Below are 21779 nucleotides of genomic sequence, written 5' to 3' on the forward strand. Positions count from 1 at the left end.
GGAGAGTGATGGTGTAGGTGGAGAGTGATGGTGTAGGTGGTGAGTGATGGTGTTGGTGGAAAGTGATGGTGTAGGTGGAGAGTGATGGTGTTGGTGGAGAGTGATGGTGTAGGTGGAGAGTGATGGTGTAGGTGGAGAGTGATGGTGTAGGTGGAGAGTGATGGTGTTGGTGGAGAGTGATGGTGTAGGTGGAGAGTGATGGTGTTGGTGGAGAGTGATGTTGTGGGTGGAGAATGACGGTGTAGGTGGAGAGTGACGGTGTTGGTGGAGAGTGATGGTGTAGGTGGAGAGTGATGGTGTTGGTGGAGAGTGATGGGAGAGTGATGGTGTAGGTGTAGAGTGATGTGTATGTGGAGAGTGATGGTGTAGGTGGAGAATGACGGTGTAGGTGGAGAGTGATGGTGTTGGTGGAGAGTGATGGTGTAGGTGGAGAGTGATGGTGTTGGTGGAGAGTGACGGTGTAGGTGTAGAGTGACGTGTATGTGGAGAGTGAAGGTGTTGGTGGAGGGTGATGGTGTAGGTGGAGAATGACGGTGTTGGTGGAGATTGATCATATAGGTGGAGAGTGATGGTGTAGTGTGGGTGGAGAGTGATGGTGTAGGTGGAGTGTGATAGTGTTGGTGGAGAGTGATGGTGTTGGCGGAGAGTGATGGTGTAGGTGGAGAGTAATGGTGTAGGTGGAGTGTGATGGTGTAGGTGGAGAGTAATGGTGTAGTGTCGGTGGAGAGTGACGGTGTAGGTGGAGAGTGATGGTGTTGGTGGAGGGTGATGGTGTCGGTGGAGAGTGATGGTGTAGTGTCGGTGGAGAGTGATGGTGTAGGTGGAGAGTGATGGTGTTTGCGGAGAGTGATGGTGTTGGCGGAGAGTGATGGTGTAGGTGGAGTGTGATGGTGTAGGTGGAGAGTGATGGTGTAGGTGGAGAGTGATGGTGTTGGTGAAGAGTGACAGAGTTGGTGGAGAGTGATGGTGTAGGTGGAGAGTGATGGTGTCGGTGGAGAGTGATGGTGTTGGTGGAGAGTGATGGTGTTGGTGGAGAGTGACGGTGTAGGTGGAGAGTGATGGTGTTGGTAGATAATGATGGTGTAGGTGGAGAGTGATGGTGTAGTGTCGGTGGAGAGTGTGATGGTGTTGGTGGAGGGTGATGGTGTAGGTGGAGAGTGATGGTGTAGTGTCGGTGGAGAGTGATGGTGTAGGTGGAGAGTGATGGTGTTTGCGGAGAGTGATGGTGTTGGCGGAGAGTGATGGTGTAGGTGGAGTGTGATGGTGTAGGTGGAGAGTGATGGTGTAGGTGGAGAGTGATGGTGTTGGTGAAGAGTGACAGAGTTGGTGGAGAGTGATGGTGTAGGTGGAGAGTGATGGTGTTGGTGGAAAGTGATGGTGTAGGTGGAGAGTGGCGGTGTAGGTGGAGAGTGATGGTGTTGGTGGAGAGTCATGGTGTTGGTGGAGAGTGACGGTGTAGGTGGAGAGTGATGGTGTTGGTGGAGAGTGATGGTGTTGGTGGAGAGTGACGGTGTAGGTGGAGAGTGATGGTGTTGGTAGAGAGTGATGGTGTAGGTGGTGAGTGATGGTGTAGGTGGAGAGTGATGGTGTTGGTGGAGAGTGATGGTGTAGGTGGAGAGTGATGGTGTTGATGAAGAGTGATGGTGTAGGTGGAGAGTGATGATGTTGGTGGAGAGTGATGGTGTAGGTGGTGAGTGATGGTGTTGGTGGAGAGTGATGGTGTAGGTGGAGAGTGATGGTGTAGGTGGAGAGTGATGGTGTTGGTGGAGAGTGATGGTGTAGGTGGAGAGTGATGGTGTAGGTGGAGAGTGATGGTGTTGGTGGAGAGTGATGTTGTAGGTGGAGAGTGATGGTGTTGGTGGAGAGTGATGGTGTAGGTGGAGAGTGATGGTGTAGGTGGTGAGTGATGGTGTAGGTGGTGAGTGATGGTGTAGGTGGAGAGTGATGGTGTTGGTGGAGAGTGATGGTGTAGGTGGAGAGTGATGGTGTTGGTGGAGAGTGATGTTGTGGGTGGAGAATGTCGGTGTAGGTGGAGAGTGATGGTGTTGGTGGAGAGTGATGGTGTAGGTGGAGAGTGATGGTGTTGGTGGAGAGTGATGGGAGAGTGATGGTGTAGGTGTAGAGTGATGTGTATGTGGAGAGTGATGGTGTAGGTGGAGAATGACGGTGTAGGTGGAGAGTGATGGTGTTGGTGGAGAGTGATGGTGTAGGTGGAGAGTGATGGTGTTGGTGGAGAGTGACGGTGTAGGTGGAGAATGACGGTGTAGGTGGAGAGTGACGGTGTTAGTGGAGAGTGATGGTGTAGGTGTAGAGTGACGTGTATGTGGAGAGTGAAGGTGTTGGTGGAGGGTGATGGTGTAGGTGGAGAATGACGGTGTTGGTGGAGATTGATCGTATAGGTGGAGAGTGATGGTGTAGTGTGGGTGGAGAGTGATGGTGTAGGTGGAGTGTGATAGTGTTGGTGGAGAGTGATGGTGTTGGCGGAGAGTGATGGTGTAGGTGGAGAGTAATGGTGTAGGTGGAGTGTGATGGTGTAGGTGGAGAGTAATGGTGTAGTGTCGGTGGAGAGTGACGGTGTAGGTGGAGAGTGATGGTGTTGGTGGAGGGTGATGGTGTCGGTGGAGAGTGATGGTGTAGTGTCGGTGGAGAGTGATGGTGTAGGTGGAGAGTGATGGTGTTTGCAGAGAGTGATGGTGTTGGCGGAGAGTGATGGTGTAGGTGGAGTGTGATGGTGTAGGTGGAGAGTGATGGTGTAGGTGGAGAGTGATGGTGTTGGTGAAGAGTGACAGAGTTGGTGGAGAGTGATGGTGTAGGTGGAGAGTGATGGTGTCGGTGGAGAGTGATGGTGTTGGTGGAGAGTGATGGTGTTGGTGGAGAGTGACGGTGTAGGTGGAGAGTGATGGTGTTGGTAGATAATGATGGTGTAGGTGGAGAGTGATGGTGTAGTGTCGGTGGAGAGTGACGGTGTAGGTGGAGAGTGATGGTGTTGGTGGAGGGTGATGGTGTAGGTGGAGAGTGATGGTGTAGTGTCGGTGGAGAGTGATGGTGTTTGCGGAGAGTGATGGTGTTGGCGGAGAGTGATGGTGTAGGTGGAGTGTGATGGTGTAGGTGGAGAGTGATGGTGTAGGTGGAGAGTGATGGTGTTGGTGAAGAGTGACAGAGTTGGTGGAGAGTGATGGTGTAGGTGGAGAGTGATGGTGTCGGTGGAGAGTGATGGTGTCGATGGAGAGTGGCGGTGTAGGTGGAGAGTGATGGTGTTAGTAGATAATGATGGTGTAGGTGGAGAGTGATGGTGTTGGTGGAGAGTCATGGTGTTGGTGGAGAGTGACGGTGTAGGTGGAGAGTGATGGTGTTGGTGGAGAGTGATGGTGTTGGTGGAGAGTGACGGTGTAGGTGGAGAGTGATGGTGTTGGTAGAGAGTGATGGTGTAGGTGGTGAGTGATGGTGTAGGTGGAGAGTGATGGTGTTGGTGGAGAGTGATGGTGTAGGTGGAGAGTGATGGTGTTGATGGAGAGTGATGGTGTAGGTGGAGAGTGATGATGTTGGTGGAGAGTGATGGTGTTGGTGGAGAGTGACGGTGTAGGTGGAGAGTGATGGTGTTGGTGGAGAGTGATGGTGTTGGTGGAGAGTGATGGTGTTGGTAATCCAACACCACAGAGTCAGGATTAAAAATCAATAACGGAAAGAAGAAAAACACCACTTTCACACAAAGACTTCAGTTCATCTGCAGTAGAGTAGGTGGAGAGTGATGGTGTTGGTGGAGAGTGATGGGAGAGTGATGGTGTAGGTGTAGAGTGATGTGTATGTGGAGAGTGATGGTGTAGGTGGAGAATGACGGTGTAGGTGGAGAGTGATGGTGTTGGTGGAGAGTGATGGTGTAGGTGGAGAGTGATGGTGTTGGTGGAGAGTGACGGTGTAGGTGGAGAATGACGGTGTAGGTGGAGAGTGACGGTGTTAGTGGAGAGTGATGGTGTAGGTGTAGAGTGACGTGTATGTGGAGAGTGAAGGTGTTGGTGGAGGGTGATGGTGTAGGTGGAGAATGACGGTGTTGGTGGAGATTGATCGTATAGGTGGAGAGTGATGGTGTAGTGTGGGTGGAGAGTGATGGTGTAGGTGGAGTGTGATAGTGTTGGTGGAGAGTGATGGTGTTGGCGGAGAGTGATGGTGTAGGTGGAGAGTAATGGTGTAGGTGGAGTGTGATGGTGTAGGTGGAGAGTAATGGTGTAGTGTCGGTGGAGAGTGACGGTGTAGGTGGAGAGTGATGGTGTTGGTGGAGGGTGATGGTGTCGGTGGAGAGTGATGGTGTAGTGTCGGTGGAGAGTGATGGTGTTTGCAGAGAGTGATGGTGTTGGCGGAGAGTGATGGTGTAGGTGGAGTGTGATGGTGTAGGTGGAGAGTGATGGTGTAGGTGGAGAGTGATGGTGTTGGTGAAGAGTGACAGAGTTGGTGGAGAGTGATGGTGTAGGTGGAGAGTGATGGTGTCGGTGGAGAGTGATGGTGTTGGTGGAGAGTGATGGTGTTGGTGGAGAGTGACGGTGTAGGTGGAGAGTGATGGTGTTGGTAGATAATGATGGTGTAGGTGGAGAGTGATGGTGTAGTGTCGGTGGAGAGTGACGGTGTAGGTGGAGAGTGATGGTGTTGGTGGAGGGTGATGGTGTAGGTGGAGAGTGATGGTGTAGTGTCGGTGGAGAGTGATGGTGTTTGCGGAGAGTGATGGTGTTGGCGGAGAGTGATGGTGTTGGCGGAGAGTGATGGTGTAGGTGGAGTGTGATGGTGTAGGTGGAGAGTGATGGTGTAGGTGGAGAGTGATGGTGTTGGTGAAGAGTGACAGAGTTGGTGGAGAGTGATGGTGTAGGTGGAGAGTGATGGTGTCGGTGGAGAGTGATGGTGTCGATGGAGAGTGGCGGTGTAGGTGGAGAGTGATGGTGTTAGTAGATAATGATGGTGTAGGTGGAGAGTGATGGTGTTGGTGGAGAGTCATGGTGTTGGTGGAGAGTGACGGTGTAGGTGGAGAGTGATGGTGTTGGTGGAGAGTGATGGTGTTGGTGGAGAGTGACGGTGTAGGTGGAGAGTGATGGTGTTGGTAGAGAGTGATGGTGTAGGTGGTGAGTGATGGTGTAGGTGGAGAGTGATGGTGTTGGTGGAGAGTGATGGTGTAGGTGGAGAGTGATGGTGTTGATGGAGAGTGATGGTGTAGGTGGAGAGTGATGATGTTGGTGGAGAGTGATGGTGTTGGTGGAGAGTGACGGTGTAGGTGGAGAGTGATGGTGTTGGTGGAGAGTGATGGTGTTGGTGGAGAGTGATGGTGTTGGTGGAGAGTGACGGTGTAGGTGGAGAGTGATGGTGTTGGTAGAGAGTGATGGTGTAGGTGGAGAGTGATGGTGTTGGTGGAGAGTGACAGTGCAGGTGGAGAGTGATGGTCTAGGTGGAGAGTGATGGTGTTGGTGGAGAGTGATGGTGTTGGTGGAGAGTGATGGTGTAGGTGGAGAGCGACGATGTTGGTGGAGAGTGATGGTGTTGGTGGAGAGTGACGGTGTAGGTGGAGAGCGACAATGTTGGTAGAGAGTGACGGTGTTGGTGGAGAGTGATGGTGTTGGTAGAGAGTGATGGTGTAGGTGGAGAGCGACGATGTTGGTGGAAAGTGACGGTGTTGGTGGAGAGTGATGGTGTAGTGTTGGTGGAGAGTGACGGTGTAGGTGGAGAGTGATGATGTTGGTGGAGAGTGACGGTGTAGGTGGAGAGTGATGGTGTTGGTGGAGGGTGTTGGTGGAGAGTGACGGTGTAGGTGGAGAGTGATGGTTTTAGTGGAGAGTGGTGTAGGTGGAGAGTGACGGTGTAGGTGGAGAGTGATGGTGTTGGTGGAGAGTGACGGTGTAAGTGGAGAGTGACGGTGTAGGTGGAGAGTGATGGTGTAGGTGGAGAGTGATGGTGAAGGTGGAGAGTGATGGTGAAGGTGGAGAGTGATGGTGTCGGTGGAGAATCATCAGAAATCCTTCAGCTCAGTAACAAAGCAAGTCAGGACTTTTCACTGTCTGCTGTCTGACGTGTGAAGTGAGACAGTGTGTGAAATCCAACGCCACAGAGTCAGGATTAAAAATCAATAACGGAAAGAAGAAAAACACCACTTTCACACAAAGACTTCAGTTCATCTGCAGTAGAGCAGATCCCCAGACTCTTAACCCGAGATATTACTACATCAAATGGTGCTCTGATTACAGCACGAGACCAACAAGAACATCAACATTAACAACATCAACAACAACTAAACAACACAGCAACACAACATCAGAGCAGAGCCACAGCCCCAATCCTATAACCTCACAGAAATCTGAAGCACTGAAGAACACCTACAGTTTCAAACACGCCTCCATTTCTTTATCTTTAAATACAGGAACATGAAGATAAAAAAACGAGTGACAAAGAGAGGGTGAGACATATCATAAACATTAAATTCCCATTAATATGTAAACACTCGTTCTCATTCTGGCTCAGTGCCATACCGACTTCCCACATGCACAAAGGCAGGAAAGAAAAGAAGAGAACAAGAACAAGACAGAATAAAGAGAGAGAGCAGGGAGGAAGAAACAACCATGAATAAGAGAACATGAGAACGAGAGAGAGTGAACAAGAGAAGGAAGTATACTATCTGAGCAATGGATGTACAGAGGGATGGATTGATCAATACATAAACAGACCGAAAAGACTGGTAGACAGACACAAACAGACTCCTCTTTCACACATGAACACATAAAAATATTCCTGGAGAAACTCCGGAGTATCGGGTCTGGAGCTGTCTTGGAGTAGTCATTAACACATGCAGCTCACAGCGGGTCAGACGCACCCTCGCAGTGGGAAACGAAACACATGCATTAGACGGCCATGCAAGAGAAACTCCAGGACATTTCCTGCACCGTTCTCACATGCACTGACTCAGAGTTCATCCGGAGTCTTTACTAGACTAGCACAAGGAGGCTGAAGTCCTGGTAATGTCTGGGATGAATGTCTGCGGGTGGTCACGTTCACACATACAGCTCCTCTGGGTGTACGGAATATTTCTGGGCTATGATGCATGTATGAGAGAGGCTGGAAAGGTAAAATTGATAAACGTAACAGAAAGACAGACAGGTAATCAAATATAACCAGTCAGTTTGTCTAAGACACCATTTTTTAGTCACTACAGAAATGAAAGTCCCGCTGGTGTAAATAACCCTCGTTATTGGGTTAAGTTTGTGCACACCACAGCCAGACACTACACTCTCAAAAATAAAGGTGCTACAAAGTGTTCTTTGAGCGAAGCCATAGTAGAACCACTTTTGGTTCCTTAAGCAGGTGGACGGCGCATCAAATACGACCATTCGCTACGTTTCTATTAATATCTTAGCGATAACACACTCTGTGAATGTGCAGAAACTGCTCTTTCGATCACGTTATCACGACTGTACGTGATAGTGTACATCCCGAGTTATGAGCCTGTGAATAAGCTTGAGACACGCCTCCTCTGCCTCTCGCTGCGTCTAACTGTTAGATTCACTTGTTTTTAAGACTCTGATAAAACTATTTCTTCATCCACACGAGTAAAGGGATGTTTTCACAAGAAATATAAAGATTTTCAGATTTAAGTTTTTCAGGGTTAGAGACAGATTATCTCTTCATAAAATGCTCTAGGTCACATGGGCCTCTATTAACGAGAGAGCTGAGACTGTTCTGATCATTTTGATATAAAACATGTGGGAAATATGTTATAATACAAGTGCTTTAAAGACAAATTTTGTCCTTAGTCCCCAGAGAACCATGTTTTTTTAAGGAATGTGTGAGTTGTGAGTGTGTAGAACCTTTTAAAGGCTCCAAAGTCCATCGCTTGATCTTAAGGTGTTTTATCCATTTAAACATTTAGACAAACAAGGGTTCTCTATGGAACCAACATTGGTTCTTCTATGGCATTGCTCAAAAACCCTTGTGTAGCACCTTTATTTGTTAGGGTGTAGGGCTGATTTAACCATCTGAATTAAGGCCAATGTTCACTGAACCGCACATGGAGGAGTCTGCGGTGTGAACGGAGCTGTTGAGCTGTGCTGGTTGAACTCTCCTGTATGTAACAAGATACATTTTATTACGACAGTCCACAGCTTTCAAACACGAGAAAAACTGACACTGTCTCAACTGAAAGACACGGTTATATCTCAGCTCTTTGTGTTAGTGGAAATAAGGGGACTACATTTTAAAGTGTATATGTTCATTTCCAGTGGAATCTGGCACTGACTCACACTGATATATTTGTGTAGGTGGAAACGGACCCAACAAAAAGAGAACTCACTCTTGAGGGAATTCCCTTTATCTAAGAATGTGGACCCTAACTGAAGATGGTATTTCAAAATTATGACATATCTGGTGAGTCAAATTCCTGTTCTGTGTGTGTTTGGTTAACGGCACATGGCAAAACCATGATGTCATGCACTGAAAACACTATTTGGGGGGTGGGGGTGTGGGGGGTGTGGAACCCAAGCCCAGTAGCCCACCATAATTGACAACAGACAAAGGCACTCCCTTTTCAGTTGACTTTGCCCTCACAGACATGAGGCTTTATCCCCTAAACGTGTGTGATTTGAGCCTCTGTTTCCTCAAACACAGTCTGTGCTGCAGTGTTTATCCTGGTCACTCCCCTATCTGTGTATAGCTGGCCAACTAGCTGTCTAACAATGCTTTTCCCTTAGTCTGGAACAAGGATACCGCCCATCCCTATAGAGAAGTTAATAAGGTAATGCAGCACTAGGACTCCTGGCCCAGGACTCTTATTGGTACATGCACAAGTTACGAATCAGACCTCATCCTGCTGCGTAGGAGTCAGTGGTGTTTCCTTTAGTCTGGCATGAGAGTGTGGTGGCTAGTGTGGGTTTCTGGTTGAAAGCACCCCGAGGGCAGAGGAGAACAGGCTGCTCTGGGGAGGCCATCGAATTAAAAAGAAACTAAACCAAGACTCAAAACAGCAGACGTTAATCAAAGCCAAGTTGACAGCTTTTCAAACCCTTCCAACTCCACTCTCCTGAGCTCCAGCGATTATCTCCACATCACACTCCCCCTGCCTTCCTTAAAACACAGCTCGCCTACAGAAACAGAAACGCTTTCCCATGATGCTCCTCTCATCCTGATAAACCTGCGCAATCAGGAGAGGACGGGTTCTCTTGCGTTCTCCGCTGGGCTTCCCTCTCTCAAACTCTCAGCACTTACTTTCAACAAACTGCTCACCAACATTACACCATACAGAGGTCTGACACTCTGGGAGAGAGAGACGAAGAGAGAGAGTGAGAGAGAAACAGAAGGAGGAGAGAAAGGGGGAGGGAAAAGGCCAAAAAGAACGAGGTAAAAGGAAATTAATAAAAAAAATTCAGAGAAGGGGAAGGAAACGCCGTGTGGTTGATTCTGATATCACACCCTGCTCATGTAAAACTCTGCTGATGTCAAAACAAAACCATTTGTTAAACATAGGAGTTAAATCCATACAAATCACATCAAAGACATTCAGAAAATAACATTTCTATGAATAACGTTTATAACAGAGCCACAAGAAAATCACCTGAAAGAGCCACGAGAACCGAAACAGAGCCAAAGACGTGGCAGCACTGAAAGAACCGAAAGAACCAAAACACTCAAAAGATCAGGCCGTTCTTCGCAGGTTTCCTTTCAGTAACCAGCAGCTGTCACACACCACTACATTCACACTGCTCTGAGCCACTGTGTGTGTGTGTGTGTTACAGCTGGGTGACCCTGTTTGGGGAAGGTCAGTGAGGATGTGTGTGTGATCTGTCAGCCATGTTTAGCTCAGCTGTTGGAGGTGTGTATGATAAGCGGAAGGAAAAGGAAGATGTTCTGTAATATCACCCTCATATTTCTGGACGATACCCTCCTGATGATGCTTGACTGTGAGAGTGGGACTTTATCCCCAACCGTACACTCGGGTGATTTTTCGGGAAGTTTGTTTGAACCAGAAGCTGTATGTTATTCTTGATCCTGAAGCTTTAGTGAAAGGAACACACACAAAAAAAACAACCTTCTTTCCTCCAGAGCACTATGTTAAAGCCTTCGTACATTTCCCAAACAATCAATAATCACCAGTTTCTTCAACACTGAGAAGTGCCGTAATGGGCCAAATACTACCACTTTCCAGAAACATATCCACAGATTCCCAACCAAAACCGATCATTCCCAGCAATTCTGTGTTAATTTACCCTCTATTATTTACATTAAATGAGACATATTATGAATAAATCATTCTGGGGTGCACCTGCACAACAAACCCACACTGTGGACCAAGAACACCCATGGAAACATGTGATAAAAGAAACCAAGAAAACATGGGATCAAACGAGCCGTTCTGATTCTGCTCCACTTCTGAAGCCAAGTGCAGAGACTTTAGAATGGCCTTTAGAAAGGTTAAACGCAGCAAAACAGACACAAAGTGCACAAAGAACTAAAAACACTGAGTAAAAACGGAGAAAAACAAGTGTGTGTGGGGGGGGGGTATGTCCCAGATGTATCAGAAACAGAAGTTAGCAAACTCAGTGTCAGACACACTTCGAAAGCCGCAATGGCAGATCCACTGCAAGCTAATTTTAGCTAAGGTTGCTAAAATAGCACAGGGTAATGCTAAGTATATGCTAATGAACATTTGCTAGTCAAAACCGTGTTACTTTTGGGAATAACGGTGTAAAAAGAAAAACCCTCTGCAGTCAGTGTTTCGTACATTCAATTCAGACACAACTTGTCGCCATCCCTCTCCTAGAGTGCTGCCTCAGATCACAGCATTTAGGACGTTTCAGATACTGCCCAGAGCTGCACAGGCCACGGAAAACAGTTTGACCAAGAAATGGTTTTACAAACGAACAAACAGGTACAGGTATACTCAGCTTTTTTGAGTGCTGTTGTATCGCTGCAGTAAACTATTGCACCATTTAAGGTGGACTGGACAATTACAGTGTGAAATTGATATAAGAAACATATGTGAGAAAGACCAAACCCACACGAAGCCCAACATTCCCAGTGCCCGAGGGGTTCACAGCCCCCACGCTCTAGATCCAGTGAGATCTGCCCTGAGAACTAACCATGCAGCATGAGTTGACATTCCTGATGCTCCCATGGCTGCCATCAAATCCTCACAGCAATGTCCGAAAATCTAGTCCATGTCTTTCACAGAGAAGCAGCGGGAGACAGCAGTGAACATGGAGAAAGTCCTTCCAGAAGACACCGTGTGGAGGAGTTCAGCAGGCCAGAGCGAGGTCAGCTCAGACTAATGTAATAATAGACCGGCCTATTATTACTGAATTAAAGGAATTAAAAGCTTATTCAAAAACCTAAACAAAACCCAAAAATAGGCCACAAAAGTCTGTGAATGAAAAACGAGAAATGTCCTCATTGTGGATTGGACAGAAGACTGCACTTAATTAGACGATTAGCATAAGATCCCATTAAATACATACAGCAAGACCCTGCCAAATATTATCAGCCGAAAAAAAAATTCCAGTTCTTAAAAGCTTAAATCCAATCAGCTTGGTGTGAAAGAAAAAGTTCAACACACAAACACACACACACACACACAGTCCCCTGGTACCAGGAAAACCAGAGGATTACTGCCTGAGTGTTTAAACAGTAATTTAACATGCAAATCAAACCCTTAAACTATTAGAATTATTTTAGTTCTTAGGGTTTTTACATTGAGGGGAGGGGGGGGGGTAGTTAGGGGTTGTGGGGAATTTGTGTGAGGGGGTGGGGAGGGGGGGTTGCTGGAGAGAGTATTAATACAACAACTACTGTGATAATGAAGACCTTTTACCCATGGCACGAAATCCCCTGCAACATTAGACCATCCACAATTCTTCATAATTAACCACAGGAGACAGAGCAACAACAGTCAGCCAAAACACACAGCACACACACACTTCAGCAGCACTCAACACACACAGACCATCGTCCTCTAACTCTAGCTCAGAGAGAGAGAGAGAGAGAGAGAGAGAGAGAGAGAGAAATATTGAAAGAAAGAAATGACTGATGATGGGGAGAGCGTAAAAAAGAGAACAGGAAGGGGAGGACAGAGTAGCACAGAAAGAAAGAAAGAAAGAAAGAAAGAAAGAAAGGAATAAAGAAAGAAAGAAAGAAAAAAGAAAGAAAGAAAGAAAAAAGAAAGGAAGAAAGAAAGAAAGAAAAAGAAAGAAAGAAAGGAATAAATAAAGAAAGAAAGAAAGAAAGAAAGAAAGAAAAAAGAAAGGAAGAAAGAAAGAAAGAAAAAAGAAAGGAAGAAAGAAAGAAAGAAAGAAAAAAGAAAGAAAGAAAGGAATAAATAAAGAAAAAAAATAGAAAGAAAGAAAAAAAGAAAGAAAGAAAAGGAATAAAGAAAGAAAGAAAGAAAGAAAGAAAAAAAAAAGAAAGGAAGAAAGAAAGAAAGAAAGAAAGAAAGAAAAAGAAGGATGTTAACAATAATAATAAGCAAGAAAGTAGAGTGTAAAGTGAAAGAAAACTAATTAATAATTAAAACTAAATGCCATAGGGACTCCACAACGAGAAGCACCTGAAAGTCCCAGCACTTTCTGCAGGAACACAACCTCACTGTTGAACCGTGACCTTTCAAGACGTTCTTACGTAGAAAACAAATCTGGGCGTTACATGCTGGGTACTGAGAGTCAGCCAGGAACCCTCGTTATTCACAAACAACATCCTTGGTGTGTGTTCTTTAACACTGGTGGGTAACTTCGGGAAGTGGAAGATGACGTCAAGTAAAAATCACACGACACACAAGAGCACAACCTGAGGAACAGCCCTGGTTTGACGTCTGTGTAAAACCCATCTGTAATTTGGCCCCTGCCTGTGTTTTGCTTCCTACAAGAGCCTCACACCTTACACAGTCACTGCTCCCCGTTCCACAGAACGAATAAAAACGTTTCGATATTTAAGAGAAGTTTCTCTCAGAACACAAACAAAACATTCCACACCCAGCTGTGTAAACAACATCAGATCAGAAACCAGGGCCACATCTGTCTGCTTTAAACGGATCAAGATCCGAAAGAGCCTCAGTAACAGGCAGCTTCACAAATAATCAGGGCTCCGAAAAACCAGAGGATAATAAACTCAGTCCCGTCACGACTCCCTCCTCTCGCTCTGAGGTTAAACCCCACTGCAGCTCCTCTCTCTCCTCCATCACCTCCCCCTCGCTTTCCTCCAGATCCACAACAGCAAACACAGCAAGAAAACCATGCATACTGAAATACCCCAAACACCCACCTGCAGTTCGGAGGAGGATCCAGGGTTATCTCAGCAAGTTCCTTCTGGATTCTGCAACGAGAGAGAGAGAGAAAACATGAGGACGTACGATCAGCACCAGAGAGAGTGAACGAGAAAAAATAAAAGGGAGATGTGATGAGAGAGGTGTGTGTGTGTGTGAGAGAGAGAGAGATGTAAAACAAATACATAAGGGTCATTTTAACTGTATTATTAAGGAGAATGGTAGTTGAGCACTGCGCCCTCTGTGGTGTGAGAGTGAACTGCAGCGTGTTGTGCTCTCAGGAACATGGCGCTGTCTCTTTGTTCTCAGAAACATGAGCCCCAATCCCTCAGTACAAACTTTACCTCTCTCTCTCTTCCTCTCTCTCTCCCTTAACCGCCCCCTCTCCCCCTCTCTCTCTCTCTTGCACTGTCCTTCTCCCTCTGGCACACGCAGGCGGTCAAACCCTCGACCCCTCCAGCCCCCACCACCCCCCCGGACCCCCCTCCTCGTCCCACTCACTTTAACACACAAAAGAGCCTCCTTTAAAGCTTATATGCAAATGAGGGGGAGGGGGCAGATTTGACAGGAGCTGAGGGGGAAAATGCCTCGGCACTGTCGCTAAAGCATTAGCAACAGTGCGTGTGTGTGTGTGTGTGTGTGCGCGCTCTGTGGCAGGATTTCTAACACTTTCTACATGAGTTACAAAGACACTGGTGTTTTACATTTGTGAAAGTGTTTAAATAATTAATTGTGATCACTCACGTTACTCTGTGTAGTTAACAATGATTAATCACATTGTCAATTTTGCTGATTCTTCACCTTAAAATTTCTCATATCCATTGAAACAAAACATCCCTCCAGAGCACGGAGTGGGTCCTTATAGAGCAACACACACACTGCATCCATTCAGGAACACAGTTCCCTTTGTTGCCCTGTAGATTTATTGTCGAAGGAGTGTGTGGGGGTCATTTATGAACCAAGAAAACACAGCACACACGTCAAAATTTCCTCTTGGGAAAAATCTCCCCACTTCAACAAGGTCATGGAAACAAGTAACGGGCTCACAACGCTGGAACGCTGGCTGAGTAAACAATCTGGTGCTCACGAATCAGAACCAGACACGGTCTCTGCAAATCAGGAGATACCAAACCGCACCTCCTCTGCTTCTGGTTCATGTGCACCAGATTGTTAACTCTTCATTTCCATAACAACAGAGAAACACCCATATGTCAGGAGGAGCCCTGCAGTGTGGTGGGATACAGCAAGAAACGGTGTAAGGGGATGTGTACCATTAGCCTGGAGCTATGGATGCTTCACAGGGACACACTATGACAACGTGCTAACAACATTAAAAAAGTGTTACTAACGTTGTTCAAATGTTATCATATCGAAGCCTGATTAGTTTGCAATTGATGTGTTCATTTTAACATCACATATGTCCTTGTCTTTTGATTTCACACATTTACAGACGCTGTTCCCTTTAATGCTCTGTAACAATATTCATGACACCTGGGTGGTCTCCGAAACTATCTGGACATAATTAGTAAACTCTAAAGTTTCCACACAGCAGCAGGAAAAGGTCTCTGATCCCATCTTTATCTTCATTTGTGACTACGGTGTGGTTGTGTGAACATACGGCCACTGACATTTTCTGATTGGATATGGGCCACTGTCAAACGCGCAACTCACATGTGATTAAAATCTGTAAAACAGAATCACAACGTTTAAGTCAAACTGTCTGGACGTTCCTCCTGTGCAGAGAATTACAACAACAGTGAGAGGTGATCTGTGCACGTTCAGACTAAAGTGGTTTTATTTAACTGGGCTTTTCCCTTTTCTAGAAAATACTGGGAGATTACAATGTGATTAGAGATGTTCGGTTATCACTGAAAGTGACCTGAACTCGAAAGTTGACTGTTGTGTTACAGCACTGTGGAGTCAAACACCAATCCACTGTAATGCTTAGGACCTGTAGCTGTGTTGCACTTATGTGTGTGCCGGTCAGTTTAGGGGTGTGATCTGTTCACACTAATGTAGCATACAGTGAACAGAACAATCTGATTTTTTCAGAGAACATTAAAATTCATTATAAAACACACCCCACTTTGGTTTGACATTTTCTTCCCAAACACAGTGAACTTCCACTGCTAAGAATGGCTTAAATTTCCCAATATTTTCAGGGATCACGGTTCCACTGTATTTTTAAACACTATACCAGTGATTCCCAAGCTTTTACACAGCCGCAGACAGCAGAAGAGGTTGTGTGTGCATGGTTACAGTGAATAAAGCACTGTACTATGTCCCCAACCAATTACAAAAGGTTAAGCGTTAAACCAAGTGGTTAAATCAAATTAATTGTTACTGCTGCTCTACTCATTTCTTTAGCTGAGAAGAGCGTGGTGGACACACCGACATGTTCAACCTGATTCAACATCCACAGATTCAACAGCCTTAGGCTCTAAACTTTGGAATCAGAGACAAATACTAACGAGCACAGAGCATTAACTTTAGAGGGAGCAGTCGATCTGAGTGTGGGGGTGAACGGTGGAGCGCAAATCTGATCAAGATCTTATTCATTCTGCATGAGGACTACAAACAAAAACAGCCTCTCACACATCTGTGGAAGGAAATGCTTCCACAGATGCCACTGCAGCCAAGTCTTCACTTGGATGCAGAAAGACAGACCTGATGCAGGTTTTGTTTTTATTTTTATTATTAATCACCTGTAATTTCTCAGAGTGCTTTAATTTAATTATTTCAATCTTTAAGGAAAATGTATTATTATAAAATAATAATTAGTGTTATTATAATGTTATTACTGCCTGGTACCAGTTTTCAACCCAGAGGTTGGGCACCTATGCTCAATACAAAATTACAACATGCTATTCATTCCCTGTTCAAAACATCTGCTGCTTTGAATTAAAGAGCCTGTGTGTTTTTTTTTCTCTGAAGTACACTGTGTGTGTGACAATAAATAAATAATGATTTAAAGAAAACATAATATAGAAAGAACAAAGACGAAAGAAGACAAGCAAGAAAGAAAGAAAAAAGAACAGGAAGACAAAGAAATTCATTAATTGTCTGTAATCCTTATTCATTTCAGGGTCACGGTGGACACCCACGCAGACACAGGGAAAACACACCACACTCCTCACAGACAGTCACCCGGAGGAAACCCACACAGACACAGGGAGAACACACCACACTCCTCACAGACAGTCACCAGGAGGAAACCCACGCAGACACAGGGAAAACACACCACACTCCTCACAGACAGTCACCCGGAGTGGGATTCAAACCCACAACCTCCAGGACCCTGGAGCTGTGTGTCTCAAGACAATGAGTAAAGAGAAAGAAAGAAAGAAAGAAAGAAAGAAAGAAAGGAATTATACACATGAACAGAAAGAGATGACACTGTGATAAACGTGTTGTCAGAGAAGGCAGTAAAGCAGTTCAAACCCTTCCTTTCTAACAGCAAGTCTCATCACCGCAGTGCAACCAAGAGTTTATTATATTATGTCTGTGTATAATTTTGGTGAAATATGATATTGATTAATCTGTGATTTGATTAGTACTGATTGATTACCTCTAATGAAACCTAACCTGCGCTTCCTGCACATTTGCTCAGGATGACATCACCAGCTCCGCCATGTGACTGTGCGCTCCTCTCCAGGACGATGTTAAACAGTTACAGGTTTCCCTCTGAACCAGTGAGCCACCCCCCACCACGGGTCAATCATCTCCTTTAGTATTTCCCCAGTGTTCCTGAATGGCTCTGACTGCTGTAAACTCCTGCCATCCATCAGCTCACCTGTCACTTTCAGTTTAAAGCAGCAGTCACTTTAATCTTCACATTGGTAAACAACAATTATGCTGACATCAAGTGGCCTGGATGTGTCAGAGATTCCGAACTAACCTTGTTTCAAACATGGCCGCCCCTTATGCAGGTGATACGCTCCATGGAGCATATACTGCAAATGTCCAGTGTTTTGGTCAAAACGCCACAAGGATCAAACCCCACAGCAGCGTTCTCCCCCTGTTTAAATAGCCATGTTCAGAGAGGCCAGTTTCAGCGCCTGTACCTTTAAATGATAATGAGCCGCTCACTGTTCGCCCCGCCCCCGAGCGCACAGCAGTGAGGAGCAAGGAGCAGAAGCTCTGGTTTTTAGCCGTTCTTGCTCTGTTCTCTTTTTTCTCCGTTTTCGTTTTCCTTTTTCTCTGTTTTTACACAATGCTCTTATTTCACTGAGCTGGTTTTGTGTTATTTTGCTCGGTTTAACTTCAGCTTTGCACTCTCACATAAACAGGGGTCCAGCGCTGTGATTAGAGAGACTCAGATGAGGATGCGGCGCAACTCTAAAGTCTCTACACTCTTCTTTGGAAGCAGAACAAAATCAGAACAATTCATTTTATCCCATGTTTTCTGACTTTTTGTGCAGCACACAAAAACCGACTGGGTGCTGTTGTTTCATAGTGTGTGGGTTGGAGTGCCCCAATCCCCCTAAGGAGTGTGTTCTAGGAATGGGGTCAGGTTTAATGGCACAATGTCGTACAAAACTCACATCAACATAACGACACTATACGTCCAAACTGTAACTATATACTCCTAAAAGAAATAAGGGGTTTGTACCCGTTTGCTGCACAAACAGAATCAATTGTTCTGGGGAAAGCCTTTGCTCTACATGTCAGAACACTGCTATGAGGATTTGATAGCATTCGGACACAGGTACTGATACTGGAAGATTAGTTACAGATCATAAACACCACTCATCACAGGAGGGTGCCTACAAGGTTTATATGAAACTGTAGTAAGCAGGAGTAGGGCTGGGGGTGGTAAATAACGTACTGTATATCGTCTGTAAGCATGGAGACGTCTGGTTCCATACACCACCATTGAATCACTTCACATCTAATCACAGAGGAGCATCCCTATAACTTTCTTTAAAAAGTGATCACTTTTTTGATCACATTTCCTCACTCTGCTGTTTCCACATTTCCAGTCTGGAAGGTTTGTTCAGACAAAGACAGTTAGTGCCTTCTGAGTGATTTAAATGCTGCATTACTTTGCGGTAATGAGCTGCTAGTTTCCTGCCGCCCCAACCCTAACCCGCGCAGAAACGGCGGTGGCTGTACCGACTTACCTTTTGGCGCTGGACGACAGTTTCGCTGTGGTTTTGCTGGACAGTTTGGTGGCTTTTTTCTGCTGCTGTGGAGGAGTGGTCTGCCTCTTCTCTTCCTGTTCCTCTGACTCAGGGACCGGAGGGTCTCTCTGGTCCGCGTCCGAGCTGCCGCTGCTGGTGCTGGGGCTCTCGTCGTCTGACCGCTGCCTTTCACTCGACATCTTTCCCCACCTGGGGCCAACCACAACAACAACAACAAAAAAAAACACAGCTAAACTCGGGAACTTGACCTGGAGGTCATTCTCAGAAAAGCAGGGTATGTTTCCCCAAAAGGTGAAGCGTGTCCAGTAGAAACAGCCTTTACGTCCTGTCCCACTGCGCTGCAGTGCAGGATTTCTCTGCTGAGCTGGATAACGTAAGCTCCCAAGATGAGGGTTTCCAGTTTTCCACTGGAATTCTCCTCTACGGGAATCTCCTCCTTCTTACATTCTGCTTTTTGGGACTTGACTGATTGTTGGTTTGACTTACCCTGCTAACTAACTAGGGTAACTTAATTTCAAAAAGGGAACAAATAAACAAATAAATACATTTTTAAAGGGATTTTAAATATAACCTAAGCTAAGAATTCCGGTGGCCCTACAGATGTCTTTTCCAACTGTACTACTGCAGGAGGAGTGATCAGTTTAGCCGGATTAAGAGGGTTATCCAATGGAAACCTCCGTGCCTTACCGTCCATCTGGACCAGTTTTGCCTTATCTGGTTAAAGCTGACTACTCACGGACAGGACTTGAAATACCAGACAAGATCTTCTCAATGTTTCGCTAGATAAATTAAGCCAGAAGTAAAGAATGACCACTTCTCTGCTCTTCTCAAACTGGATAAAACTGAATTTGTCCATTTGAAATGTCCTCAACAAATACAGCTTTAAAAGGACATGGGTAAAACATTCCAGATCCAGAGAACGAAGAGGACCACCTTGACCTCTTCTCCTAAAGTCTTCCTCTCATCCAGGACCATTTAAACCAAGAGTGCGTCCAACAGAAACCGCCCTTACCTTCCATTCCAATTGGACATGGCTCGGCTTTAGTTATCTGGCTAACTCTGAAATCCTCTGATATCCGGACCAGTGGGAACCTGTCTGAAATTCTAGCTCAAACTGTTGCCTCTCAATAGCACGACCACTTGTGTCTACATGCAGAAGAGAGTGAGACAGGCAGGTATCCCTGCAGAACGGCACGGTACAGCATGACAAATATATCTGTTCGCCCACTTCCAGTGTCTCCCGGGGGCCATTTGCTTCGTGTGCTGTCAGGTCCCAGAACATTGGGGTGGACAGCGATGACCAGAGCAAAGACAGAAAAAGTGGGTGACACCAGCAGAGTCCAGCAGGATCCAATTAGTTTTCACCAAAACTGCTGTGAACTGTGCGAGTGACCGGGCACCCGTCCACACGCCAAGGCTCAGGCTCCTCCTCCGCTCAAGTGCACCAGCTTAATCCATCACACACACCTAACGGTCACTATAAATAGTGGACGAGCAAATCACGGCATTCGCATGGATCCTGAAATAGCTCGTCTTCTCCTTCATGAGGACGATGACGATGATGATGATGATGATAGACACATCGCCACATCACCACCCCCCAAAGGGAAAAAAAAAACACGATGGACACTGAAGGAAAAGGAGAGAGAGAGAGAAAGAGAGAGGGACAGAGAGAGAGAGAGAGAGAGAGAGAGAGAGAGAACAAACAGTGGTTAGTGGGAGAATGATAGAGAAGGTTCTTCTAAAGGAAGAAAGAAAGAGAAAAGAGGGATGTTATGATGAGGGAGAAAGGGAGAGAGAGTGTTATGGTAAAAGAAGAGTAAAACAAGGGATAGAGGACGAGAGAGAGGTTAGGTTAAAAGAAGGAGAGATAGAAGAAGAGAAAGAGGGAGGTAGGTTATGCCGAGAGAGAGAGAGAGAGAGAGAGAGAGAGAGAGATGGCAGTAAACCTTTCCAGACTGAAGCTGAAGCTTGCATGGAAAAGCAGAATAGCAGCAGTGGAGGAGGAGGAGGAGAGGACTGAGGGAGGGGGGCAGAGAGAGAGAGAGAGAGAGAGAGAGAGAGAGAGAGAGAGAGACGTGCAGAACTAAAATAAAAACCCATTTCACCCCCCCTCAACCCCCCTCCTTCCTGTGCTGGGGTCGGTGTAAAGCAGCAGGAGATGAAGCCCTGGTTCCTCCTGGGTCTAAATAACCCCCCCATGTGTCGATGGGATTGTTGTTGTTGCTGTTGTTGTTGTTGTTGTTTATCCAGAGGTTGTTGTTGAGGGTCGCGGCTCCAACGTGGTGTTACCAACTGATGCGTGAAGTCAGTTTTTCGAAGAAGAAGAGGAGGAGGAGGAGGAGAGGAAGAGGCGAAGAGGAGGAGGAGGAGGTGGTGTTGGTGGTGGCAGCGGTGTTGGTCAAAAAAAAAAAAACACAAGCAAAAGAAAAGGCAAACCGCGGCCAAAAGGACGACGCTATCGACCCTCAAAAGCGACCCCCACCGCGGCTCTTTACCTTATATCTGCCCTCGTCCTGCTCCCGGTCGCTTTTTCGAAAGAAATCCTGCGGAAACGGAGCGGGAAGGACGGACGACTGCCTCTACCCGAGCTCTGAACATCGGAGGGAAAGAGAGAGAGTGGGAGAGAGAGAGTAGGAAGAAGAGAAGGAGCTGTAATGGCGGCCAGAGCCGCTAGAGGGCGCAAAAACGCGTCTTCACACTAACTATGCATTACACATTACACAAGTCTGTTTATTATTCTCACGGAAGCCCCTTTCTGCCGGTTCCAAAACCAACCAGCTATTGTTAGCCCCTGTTCACCCTGTTATTTAAAGCTCAGGACCCCCACAGAGCAGGTGTGACGTGGTGGTGGAAACTCCAGCAGCACTGCTGTGTCTGATCCACTCTACACCAGCACAACACACACTAACACACCACCACCACGTCAGTGTCCAACACCACCCAAATCATACCTGCTCTGTGCTGGGCCTGACCATTGAAGAACAGGGTGAAATGTGGGAATCAAATAAGGGAATAATGACTCAGTTGCTTTCTTAAGGTCAGGAGGTCACTGGGGGTCCTCCAGCTTCAGTCAATATCCGAGTGACAGCTTTCCTTGATCAGACAAAACATTAAAAACACAGTGGTTGGGAAGAAGCTGGACTAATGGCAGAGGTGAAGATGTGGGGGGTGCTGTGTAAATCAGGTGAACGTATTTTAATGATCCCTCCGGGGGGATCCTGCTGTTACAAACCTCAACACAACGTGTGTATAATTACCTACAGGTATAGTCCAGGGTGTCATACACATAGTCATAGATGACAATCATATACCTACACTGGTGGCTTTAGAAGAAGGACAGTGGACAAAGCAGCTTCCAAAACCAG

At 46.3% G+C, this 21779-nt stretch overlaps 1 protein-coding gene across 1 annotated transcript; it reads right to left on the minus strand.

The window, feature by feature from the left end:
* Positions 1-9159: 9159 nt before the first annotated feature.
* On the minus strand, positions 9160-21037 carry ube2e3 (ubiquitin-conjugating enzyme E2E 3 (UBC4/5 homolog, yeast)). Its single transcript, XM_066659012.1, has 4 exons — positions 20910-21037; positions 18391-18600; positions 13254-13317; positions 9160-9273 (listed from the first exon to the last, which is right to left on the minus strand). The coding sequence occupies exons 2-4, from the start codon at positions 18588-18590 to the stop codon at positions 9160-9162; spliced, it is 378 nt and encodes a 125-aa protein (XP_066515109.1). The 5' UTR covers positions 18591-18600; positions 20910-21037.
* Positions 21038-21779: the final 742 nt, after the last annotated feature.

This window comes from Hoplias malabaricus, unplaced genomic scaffold (genome assembly GCF_029633855.1).
Source record: "Hoplias malabaricus isolate fHopMal1 unplaced genomic scaffold, fHopMal1.hap1 scaffold_40, whole genome shotgun sequence".
NCBI classification, from domain to species: domain Eukaryota; kingdom Metazoa; phylum Chordata; class Actinopteri; order Characiformes; family Erythrinidae; genus Hoplias; species Hoplias malabaricus.

Excerpts from the sequence above, each read along its gene's own strand:
- ube2e3 (XM_066659012.1), bottom strand. The coding sequence starts at position 18,590 with ATGTCGAGTGAAAGGCAGCGGTCAGACGACGAGAGCCCCAGCACCAGC. Across the intron at positions 13,318-18,390 it reads CTGTCGTCCAGCGCCAAAAG|AATCCAGAAGGAACTTGCTG; the intron begins GTAAGTCGGTAC and ends CTCTCGTTGCAG. Across the intron at positions 9,274-13,253 it reads ACTGCAGGTGGGTGTTTGGG|AGTGTCAGACCTCTGTATGG; the intron begins GTATTTCAGTAT and ends TCTCTCTCCCAG.